This window comes from Mustelus asterias, chromosome 11 (genome assembly GCF_964213995.1).
Source record: "Mustelus asterias chromosome 11, sMusAst1.hap1.1, whole genome shotgun sequence".
Lineage (NCBI taxonomy): Eukaryota > Metazoa > Chordata > Chondrichthyes > Carcharhiniformes > Triakidae > Mustelus > Mustelus asterias.
The window spans coordinates 66,988,745-67,000,745 of NC_135811.1; the positions used below are offsets into that span (position 1 = coordinate 66,988,745).

Sequence of the window (12,001 nt, forward strand, 5' to 3'; positions counted from 1 at the left end):
TAGAACACTGCAATCACCAGCAAACATCCCCACTTCTGACCTTATGATGGGAGGAAGGTCACTGATTATCAGCTGAAGATAGTTGGACCGAGGACACTCACCTGAGAAACTCCTGCAACAATGTCCTGGGATTGAGATAATTGACCTCTAACTACCAAGGACATTTTCCTTTGTGCCAAGAATGACTCCAACTAGTGGAATTTTTTTCCCAGATTCGCACTGTTTTCAGTTTTGCCAGGGCTCCCAAATACCACATTCTGTTAAATGCTGCCTTGATGTCAAGAACAGCCACTCTGACCTCCTCCCTTGGGTTCAGCTCTTTTGTCTATGGTTGGACCAAAGCAGAAATATAGTCAGGAGCTGGGTGGCCCTGGTTGTACTGAAAGAAGAGGGAAAAAATTGGTTCCGTCGTTCAAAGTACAAGTTGCTCATAAACAGGATGTTCAGTCAAAAGTGATTATATTTTTCTGTTACAATAAAAGTCTTAAAATTTGAAATTCCTGTCATGTCACCCATTCAGCTAATAACTGATGTTTAATTTTTTTTTTCATTAAACATTATCGGTATCTGTGGGGATTGTATTAGAGTTGATGATTAGTCTGGTTGGACTTGTCTTGTATTTTGTGGACAGGACATACCCAGAGATGGTGGTAACTGGGACACTGTTGTACTCATAGAATCATACCTTCTAGACAATGTCAGGCTTTTGCTCAATTTGTCACTGGGACAGTACTCCCAATTTTGGCATAAGACCCGCAGATGCCAATTAGAGTCATAGAGGTTTACAGCATGGAAACAGGCCTTTTAGCCTAACTTGTCCAGCCACCCTTTTTTTCTAAACCCCTAAGCTAGTCCCAATTGCATACATTTGGCCCATATGCCTCTATACCCATCTTACCCATGGAACTGTCTAAATGCTTTTTAAAAGACAAAATTGTACCCGCTTCTACTACTACCTCTGGCAGCTTGATAGAGGACTTTGCGGGGGTTGCTGTTGTTTCCAGTGGCTAAGTTGATGCTAGGTAATGCATAGAAATGTAGAAACTAGAGGAGTAGGCCATTCAGCCCTTCGAGCCCTCTCCGCCATTCATTTTGATCATGGCTGATCATCAAATTCAATATCCTGATCCCTCCTTTCCCCCATATCGCTTGATCCCTTTAGGCCCAAGACCTATTTATAATTTCTTCTTGAAATTCTGTGATAGTGATTTCCATACATTCACCACCCTCTGGGTGAAGAAATTTCCCCTCACCTCAGCTCTAAAAGGTTTACCCCTTATTCTCAAACCATGACCCCTAGTTCTGGACTCCCCCACCATTGGGAACATTCTTTCTGAATCTACCCTGTCTAACCCTGTTAGAATTTTATAAGTTTCTATGAGATCCCCCTCTCACTCTTCTAAACTCCAGTGTATACAATCCTAACCGACTTAATCTCTCCTCATGTGACAGACCTGCCATCTCAGAAATCAGCCTGGGAAACCTTTGCTGTACTCCCTCTATAACAAGGACATCCTTCCTCAGATAAGGACACCAAAACTTATCTCCACAATACTCCAAAAATGGCCTCATCAACGCCCTATACAATTGCAGCAAAACATCTCTATCCCTATACTCAAATTCTCTCGCTATGAAAGCCAACATACCATTTGCTTTCTTTACTGCCTGCTGTACCTGCTTGCTTACTTTCAGCGACTGATGCATGAGGACTCCAAATTCTCACTGAGTATCCACCTCTCTCAATTTACACCCATTCAAGTAATAATCTGTCTTCCTATTATTGCTACCAAAGTGGATAACCTCACATTTATCCACATTATACTGCATCTACAATGCAGATGCCCACACACTCAGCCTGTCCAAATCACGCTGAAGCATCTCTGCATCCTCCTCACAGCTCACCCTTCCACCCAACTTTGTATCATCTGCAAATTTGGAGAAAATACATTCAGTTCCCTCTTCCAAATCATTAAAATACAATGTGAACAGTTGGGGTCCTAGCACAGATCCCTGCGGAATCCCATTGGTCTCTGACTGCCAACCAGAAAAAGACCCATTTGTGCCAACTCTTTGCTTCTTATCTGCTAACCAGCTTTCTATCCATCTCAAGACATTACCTGCAATCCCATGTGCTTTAACTTCACATAATCTGTTATGTGAAACCTTATCGAAAGCCTTCTGAAAGTCTAAATAAACCACGTTCACTGGCTCTCCTCGGTCAACTCTACTAGTTACATCCTCAAAAAATTCCAATAGATTAGTCAAGCATGAATCCCTTTTGTAAATCCATGCTGACTTTGTCTGATTACACTACTGCCTTCCAAATGCTGAGTTATGAAATCCTTGATAATGGATTCTAGCAACTTCCCCAGTACCGACGATAGGCTCACTGATCTATAGTTCCCTATTTTCTCTCTACCTTCCTTTTTCAATAGCAGGCTTATATTAGCTACCCTCCAATCTGTAGGAACTATTCCAGAGTCCAAAGAATTTTGGAAAATAACCACCAATGAATCTACTATTTCCAGGGCCATTTTCTTATGTACCCTGGGATGAAGATTATCAGGACGTGTGGATTCATCCACCTTCAATCCCATCAATTTCCCCAAAACCATTTCTCATGTGTGTGGGAGAGTTTCCTGACACAGTACGTAGATAGGCCAACAAGAGGCGAGGCCCCATTGGATTTGGTACTGGGTAATGAACCAGGCCAGGTGTTAAGATTTGGAGGTAGGTGAACACTTTGGTGATAGTGACGACAATTCGGTTACGTTTACTTTAGCGATGGAAAGGGATAGGTATATACCGCAGGACAAGAGTTATAGCTAGGGGAAAGGAAATTATGATGTGATTAGGCTAGATTTAGGATGCATAGGATGTGGAAGGAAACTGCAGGGGATGGGCACAACTGAAATGTGGAGCTTGTTCAAGGAACAGCTACTGCGTGTCTTTGATAAGTATGTACCTGTCAGGCAGGGAGGAAGTGGTCGAGCGAGGGAACTGTGGTTTACTAAAGAAGTTGAATGTCTTGTGAAGAGGAAGAAGGAGACTTACGTAAAGATGAGATGTGAAGGCTCAGTTAGGACGCTTGAGAGTTACAAGTTAGCCAGGAAGGACCTAAAGAGAGAGCTAAGAAGAGCCAGGAGGGGACATGAGAAGTCTTTGGCAGATAGGATCAAGGAAAACCCTAAAGCTTTCTACAGGTATGTCAGGAATAAAAGAATGACTAGGGTAAGATTAGGGCCAGTCAAGGACAGTAGTGGGAGGTTGTGTGTGGAGATAGGAGAGGCGTTAAATGAATATTTTTCGTCTGTATTCACACAGGAAAAAGACAATGTTGTCGAGGAGAAGACTGAGATACAGGCTATTAGACTAGACGGGATTGAGGTTCATAAGGAGGAGGTGTTAGCATTTCTGGAAAGTGGGCCGGATGGGATTTAACCTAGGATTCTCTGGGAGGCTTGGGAGGAGATTGCAGAGCCTTTGGCTTGATCTTTATGTCCTCATTGTCTACAGGAATAGTGCCAGAAGACTGGAGGATAGCAAATGTTGTCCCCTTGTTCAAGAAGTGGAGTAGAGACAACCCTGGTAATTATAGACCAGTGAGCCTTACTTCTGTTGTGGGCAAAGTTTTGGAAAGGATTATAAGAGATAGGATTTATAATCATCTAGAAAGGAATAATTTGATTAGGGATAGTCAACACGGTTTTGTGAAGGGTAGGTCGTGCCTCACAAACCTTATCGAGTTCTTTGAGGTGACCAAAGAGGTGGATAAGGGTAAAGCAGTTGATGTGGTGTATATGGATTTCAGTAAAGTGTTTGATGAGGTTCCCCACGGTAGGCTATTGCAGAAAATAGGGAGGCATGGGATTGAGGGTGATTTTGCGGTTTGGATCAGAAATTGGTTAGCTGTGAGAATGATGTGGAGATGCCGGCGTTGGACTGGGGTGAACACAGTAAGAAGTCTCACAACACCAGGTTAAAGTCCAACAGGTTTATTTGGTAGCAAATACCATAAGCTTTCGGAGCACTGCTCCTTCGTCAGATGGAGTGGAAATGTGCTCTCAAACAGTGCCAACAGACAAAATCAAGTTGCAGGATACTGATTAGAATGTGAATCCTACAGCCAGCCAGGTCTTAAAGGTACAGACAATGTGGGTGGAGGGAACATTAAACACAGGTTAAAGAGATGTGTATTGTCTCCAGACAGAACAGCTAGTGAGATTCTGCAAGCCCAGGAGGCAAGCTGTGGGGGTTACTGATAATGTGACATAAATCCAACATCCCGGTTTAGGCCGTCCTCATGTGTGCGGAACCAAGTTCCACACGCTGAGCAGAAACTGATAGCCAAGTTCCGCACACATGAGGACGGCCTAAACCGGGATGTTGGATTTATGTCACATTATCAGTAACCCCCACAGCTTGCCTCCTGGGCTTGCAGAATCTCACTGGCTGTTCTGTCTGGAGACAATACACATCTCTTTAACCTGTGTTTAATGTTCCCTCCACCCACATTGTCTGTACCTTTAAGACCTGGCTGGCTGTAGGATTCGCATTCTAATCAGTATTCTGTAACTTGATTTTGTCTGTTTGCACTGTTTGAGAGCACATTTCCACTCCATCTGACGAAGGAGCAGTGCTCCGAAAGCTTATGGTATTTGCTACCAAATAAACCTGTTGGACTTTAACCTGGTGTTGTGAGACTTCTAGCTGTAAGAAGACAGAGGGTGGTGGTTGATGGGAATTGTTCATCCTGGAGTTCAGTTACTAGTGGTGTACCGCAAGGATCTGTTTTGGGGCCACTGCTGTTTGTCATTTTTATAAATGACCTGGATGAGGGCATAGAAGGATCGGTTAGTAAATTTGCGGATGACACTAAAGTCGGTGGAGTTGTGGACAGTACGGAAGGATGTTGCAGGTTACAGAGGGACATAGATAAGCTGCAGAGCTGGACTGAGAGGTGGCAAATGGAGTTTAATGCAGAAAAGTGTGAGATGATTCACTTTGGAAGGAGTAACAGCAATACAGAGTACTGGGCTAATGGCAAGATACTTGGTAGTGTGGATGAGCAGAGAGATTTCGGTGTCCATGTGCATAGATCCCTGAAAGTTGGCACCCAGGTTGATAGTGTTGTTAAGAAGGCGTACGGTGTGTTAGCTTTTATTGGTAGAGGGATTGAGTTTCGGAGCCATGAGGTCATGTTGCAGCTGTACAAAACTCTGGTTCGGCCGCACTTGGAGTATTGCGTACAGTTCTGGTCGCCGTAATATAGGAAAGATGTGGAAGTGTTGGAAAGGGTGCAGAGAAGATTTACCAGGATGTTGCCTAGTATGGTGGGAAGATCTTATGAGGAAAGGTTGAGGGACTTGAGGCTGTTTTTGTTAGAGAGAAGAAGGTTAAGAGGTGACTTAATAGAGGCATACAAGATGATCAGAGGATTAGATAGGGTGGACAGTGAGAGCCTTTTTCCTCGGATGGTGATGGCTAGCATGAGGGGACATAGCTTTAAATTGACGGGTGATAGATATAGGACAGATGTCAGAGGTAGGTTCTTTACTCAGAGAGTAGTAAGGGCGTGGAATGCCCTGCCTGCATCAGTAGTGGACTCACATTAAGGGCATTTAAATGGTCATTGGATAAACATATGGATGATATTGGAATAGTGTAGGTTAGATGGGCTTTCGATTGGTTTCACAGGTCGGTGCAACATCGAGGGCCGGAGGACCTGTACTGCGCTGTAATGTTCTATGAATGCTGATTTCCTTCAGCTCCTCACTAAAACATGCATCCAGTTTTATACCTTTTTAAACTTTTCTGTAGAAGCTTGGTAAAGCTTAGTGGCTTGCTAGGCCATTTCAAAGGGTAATTAAGAATCAAGCACATTGCTGTGGGTCTGGAGTTAGATATAGATCAAACCAGGTAAGGACACCAGATTTCCTTCCCTCAAGGACAAAAGTGAATCTAAAACCTGTCATGGGACATTGAAGGCATCAGCAATTATATAATTGAGCAAGGTAAGCAACCAATCACGCTGAAGCACTCACAGACAAAAACTGGAAAGTAAAATGCACTGATTATCCTTCACTTTGCAATATAATTTTTTTTTAAGAGAGCGCAGGATAAGTAACTAGAATATAGACTTAAGATTAGGTAGAAGCTGAAGTATCATTGAATCTTAACATAAATATATGAAATAACAGAGAAGTTTGACATTCCACAAATGTAGAACTAGTTTTTCAGGTCCAGAGATTATTTTCAACGCTAATTGTAAGCACAGTATATGATTAAAACACGCTGTTCACACCTCATTCAATAAGCTGCAACCTTTTCAAGTTTTTACAGCAAGATTAATCGAGTAAGCGAGGAAGATCTCATTCGTCTGATTTCCAATTTATTGCAGTCTGTAAGGGATTGAACACCGCATTCTATGGAGTAGTGTAGAATCACTGACAGATACTTCTGGATATCCACGTTTACTTGTTGTCAGTTTCAGAGGAGTGATGATATCAAACACTGATAGTTCCACCATCTACAATATCTGGACCATGAAATCATTTATGTTATTGCTGCTTGTGGGACCTCGCTGTACACATTTTCCTCACATTACAACAGTAATTACCCTTCAAAGGAATCTGGGAGTAGCATCACAAACAATAATCACCCACCTCAGGTGGGGGAGGGGGGAGGGGAGAGATGCCAATGCAAAATTTCAGGCTTGAGCCTTTTAACTCCTAGGCCGCACTTGCAAGTTATTTGCCCATTTAAACTGGAAGGCAAGTAGCAGCTGGCCGACAGATGGAAATGGAAGTTTGTGGGGGGAAGCAAAGGAAAGCTCACTGATCAGCAGGTAGTTCATGGAGAGGAGGTTTCAGGAGGGTTTTGCAACAGAGTAAGGAGAGGGAGTCTAGTTAACAGAAAGCCATATTTTCTTTATGGGCCACTCCTACTCCTCAAGATGCAACAAAGGAAACAAAAGGAAAGATTTTGACTAATCCTGGGGACACTCTTCACCCTTCCAGCAAAAGTTCATCTGCTTTATCCAGGCAAAGAAGTTGAAGGGGGTTATCGGGGCTGTCCCATTCAGATTTGTAAGATCCAGTCTCATCGATGTATGTCACCTTACAGTGAACAGTTACAATGGCGGCTGGCTAGATTACAACAGGAATTGGTAGAGATCCCTACCCACCAGCTCACAGCAGGTTGAATCTATCTGGTCTTCCCTCTTTGATCTACTTGGAAGCCTCTTTTATTAATTGCTTCAAGAGTAAAGTAATAACATTGGATCATCAACATACCAGGAAGCAGAATAACCTCACCTGGCTGTAGGTGATACTATGGCATTAAAGAATAGAGAATCATTAAAAAAATTTAAAATTTGATCCAAAATACAACACAAAATCAACAGAACCAAGAGGTACTTTTATGGCCTGCAGTTTTCAACCTATCAGTCAGATCAGCATATCGATCTAGATATATTTTCAATAAAATAGCCATCAAAATGTCAAATCCCTCACGATGCTACATAATCAAAACAAACAAATGTCTTCACAAAACAATGTGCATCAACTGGTAGCACGATTATCTCTGAATCAGAAGGTTGTGAGATGAAGTTCCACTATACTATACGACCTGAGCACACAATCTAGACTGACACTCCAGTGCAGTACTAAGGAGGTGCTGCACTGTTGGAGGTGCTGTCTTTCGGATGAGATGTTAAATGGAGACCACACAAGTGCAAGTACGCTTTTAACATGATCATTATTAATGACTGCCAATAAACTTTGTTGGCCCAGAAAAAGAACAAATTAAACAGTGGAGTCTCATTCCTCAAGTTTGTGAATTCTTGTTGGATAATCCAAAAATGCTGAATTTTAATAGACTTTTTTCCCTTACTTTTTCTTCTCTCTTATTCCAGTCATTCCTGCTTTTCATTTTTCTACCATTTATCCTCCTCAGTCATTCCTCTTCATTTCTTAAAATCTTTAAATTCAATGGTAAAGGTGATACAATGTCTGGCTTATTGTCTACGAAGTTCCCAAATACCGTACTGTCCTCCCGCTTATCAACTCGACCTACTTGTTGGGCAAGTTTTTTAAAACTTGTTTAAACATGTATAAATAATCGTGCATGCTGTAAGATACCCCACTCCAGCAAAATCTGGGTCATTAAATCTGACTGCGTACCTTGAATTCTCTCCCATTTGAAGTAAATGTAGCAAGAAATGCTCTGAAACGTCTGGAATTAATCTTGCGTACTCCCTACAATGTTCCCATTGCCCCTAGACAGACTGTCTTTGCAGAACTTCAGTCACCTGGTACGGAAACACAACTTAAAACCTCAGAGGTGAGGGAAGTTAGATACTTCCACCATTTAAATTGACCTTGGGAAGTTATATCACTGGGTACATAATCTGTTTTACACATTTAGTTGTTACTATGTGGTGTTACGGCAATTCAGTCAGGCCTATTAATAAGCATCGTCTTCTGAACATCAGTTCCTCAGGCCAGTCAGAACTGAACTCAAGTGTTAATTTACTTCAGAAAGAAAGCCTCCTCCTTTTGTTAGGAACAAAATAAACATTTTCTTTAAAAATGTGCCAACAGCAACCAACATTTTGAAGGAAATTTCTTTTAACTTGTAACTGATGTCCACCTTTTCAAGGATGCAACTAAAAAGCATTAAATAAATAAGGGAAAAGTTACGTCAGCTTTGAAACGCCATTATGCTCATCGACAATTCTCAACAGTGATTCAGCTCATTATTACGGCTTTAAAATAAGGAAAACAGAATTACCCTTAAGCATTATTTCAGCAAACAAAGACACCATTTTGTAGTGTTTTCAACACATTTTGTTCTTTTATAAGCTAAATTCCTTCCAGGTACTAAAAATCAATGCTACTGCTGGGCAAGCCAACTAGAACATTGTGTACAAATAAGCAATTTTATCAGTTTGCCCCAATATCGCACCATCTGGCAAAGATTATCTTCAAGATAGATTGCACAGCAAATAGAAAAAAAAACAAACCCACTGGTGTTACCAGACTGCCATTCTTTCCTCTTGCGAAAGGTCAGCATAACTCAAACAGTTAGGGATCCATTCATACCCAAAAGAACTTTTGTAACTCACCTTCCTCTTGCTACAACCTACATGGTTAGCGTTCAGGGAATTTAAGTTCGCTATTTTTGACTTGAATCATTTTAAAATTCAATTTTCCTGTGCACAACTTTTTCGTTAATCTCAAAAAGCGTGGCAGTGGGTTGCCAACACAGTGTTCTATTCACTGTGCAATCATTTGTGAAAACTTTCAATAATTTTTTTTTGCCCATTTTAAGTTATTGTTCTGAGCAGCAGTAATGTCTGTTATTGTGAAGTTGAGTTTGTAAAGATATAAACAATTATAAAAAATGCTGGCGGAAAAGAAAACTGTGTGTGGTCCCTTTAAAAGCTGTTTTTGAGTTCTGTGCTAAAATGCAGAATACATACAGACTCCACGTTGCAACATTTGTTTCTAAAGGACCAAGCATGACTTGGTAACAGGCTTTTGTATTCTGCCAGCCTATCAGTTTAAAAAGGACAATCAACTATTAAGAACCTATCAGATTTGATAATGTTGACAGCATCACACCAATCCTGAATAGCATTTCAGTTGAACCGTAACTTTATTCAGTCAATTTTATGAATCGCATTTGGGCACACAAACCAATATCAAATGATATTCCACCTACTATGCACTCAGAGTTAACTTAGAACATAGCTTAAATCTATTAAATAAATTTAAAGGTGCAGTTTTGCATCAATGAGAAGATTCTGAACAGGCAGGATAAGGGGGATAAAGAGGAAAGTTGCAGAATGAAACATCTTGAGCACCTCCTCACAGCTTTTTGCTGAGTGGTACTTGCAGATGCTAGTCAAGGAATCATGGGTTTCTCAGGAAGACCTCAAGAGCAGGAGAAAAGCACAAACTTTTTTTTATAAGGAAGTCTTTGCATGAAGTGGGCGGGGTAGGAAGAATCCCATCACAATAACACAATCACAAAGGATAGAATTCCTTTGAAGCAACTGCAGTTTGTAAAACATTGTGGAAGTTGACATGCAAGATTTATAATTCGACCTTACAGTACAGAATTTAAGATTTAAGTTCTAGATCCCCAAGGTAGCCTGCAGAATTTTGGAACAGGATATTCCACAAGATCGTTTTGAAAGGGACCATTTAATCGTTGGTATGAATCAGCATAGCAATAAAATCTGGGAGCAACATTTGCCTAACTGCAGCAAGAAATGAACTATGTACGGCATTAAAAAGTGAAACACAGGAACATTTTTTGCAGTCAATTGCTTCAGGGATAGCATTTCTGCATCACAAAACCATTCAAAGTATTTTATTCCCATTGTAAGTATTCAAAATGTATAACTTGTCGACATCACAAAATGAAATACAATGATTTTAAATAGAGTTCCTGATCACAGCAAACATTTTCTTCTCCCAGACCATTTAATGCCTGCCTGGAGCATAAATTAAATCATCCCACATGCATTACAGCAGACCAGACCATGATCACAATAAGCAAACTATGGCTATTCTATATTACAACTCATAGAAGGGACAACTTTGAAACAGAGTATTCTGAGTATAATTACTTAAAAGAGCTATTCAGTCATTGACAGATTTATCCTTTTAAAAGAAACAACGTTCTGTGCTTACATGTTTTCAGTTGCTTCACATTCTCTCTTCACTATTATACACTAAAAGTAGCCTCAACATTACCAATTCCTCCACTGAACAGATTACAACAGCTTTACAACACATCACACTATCAAGACCCTGCTGAGAATGGCTTTTGAATGACATATGCACCAGCCTACTCGACAATATAACTATCAAATTTGCTAGTTCCTGGAGTATTGAACCCTGCACATGCTTACCAGGGCAGAAAGCATCCAAGTCTGGCTTCTTGGCTGTGGTTCTGGTTGGGGAGCTGAGCTCCGATTCTGGGACTCGAGGGCTTTCCACAAACTTCGCCTTCCTCAGGGGGGCTGGGACAAGAGAGGAAGAGGGTCGTAAGTGAGGGGAACAGCAGGCAACAGATGGAAGCAGTTAACTAAACGGCCCACTGTGACGGAGACGGATTGAATTACTTTATTTGTGGTGCTGCATGAAAGCAGCTGTACTAACCATCTACAACAGAAAGACAAGGTGTCTTGTTTTTTCAATGAATACACTATATACAAAACCAAAACACACTAACTAATGAAGATTTCTTCCCATTTACCTCAGCTGTCCTTGCTCAAAACTCTAACACGTCACTTACATTTAATTAACCTTTATACTGCCTGCCAGGAAGCATTTTGTAAATCAGACAGTACTATACACAACATATGAAGTTAGTAGACTAGAGGTTAAAGCAAAAATGAGAGTACTGTACAATATGCGCACAGGAGATTCACTATGGTCAACTGTAATTCAAAACTACTACAAAACACATCTGTTTAAAACTGTTGTATTCTGCCCAGAAATAGTAAGGGTAATGTTTAACATTAGCAATTCTAAGTATTTTGGCAAGGAAACATACACAGAGTCTCGGTTCCTTCCCTTTGCTTATTTTTCTAGAATCTATGCTGCTATCTCAAGTATTTGTTTCTTAAAAATCATACAGCCCAAAAGGAAAACCACTACTTAATATTGTATTTGCAATGTTATTTAATCTCACTCTGATGTCACATCACACACCAAATATAGAGCACATTAATTCTGTCAACCTGTGAGGATGCTAAATAAGGGCTTTCCATGTTGCCATTCTAAAATGGCTGACATATCCATTATGATTTATAATTATTAAATCAGAAACAACACTGAACCAGGCAGTTGACATACGCTGCAGTTCATTTACATGACGCTCTTATTTCAATATTTCTGCTCTTCTGTTTTTACTTATGTGTCCCCCTCTGTGAATCATGCGTCTGTTACATTAATTATAATTCAGTCCTTTTATAAAGGGTATT

The 12,001-nt window shown here is 40.7% G+C and overlaps 1 protein-coding gene across 3 annotated transcripts in view; it reads right to left on the bottom strand.

Annotated features, from left to right (window-relative positions):
• Positions 1-12,001, bottom strand: part of LOC144500569 (protein TANC2-like) — a 1,073,639-nt gene that overhangs the window by 410,721 nt on the left and 650,917 nt on the right. For all 3 annotated transcript variants that reach the window (XM_078223699.1, XM_078223697.1, XM_078223698.1), the window contains one exon: positions 10,925-11,035. In XM_078223699.1, coding sequence (XP_078079825.1) covers positions 10,925-11,035 — 111 coding nt within the window. The remainder of the gene's footprint in view (positions 1-10,924; positions 11,036-12,001) is intronic.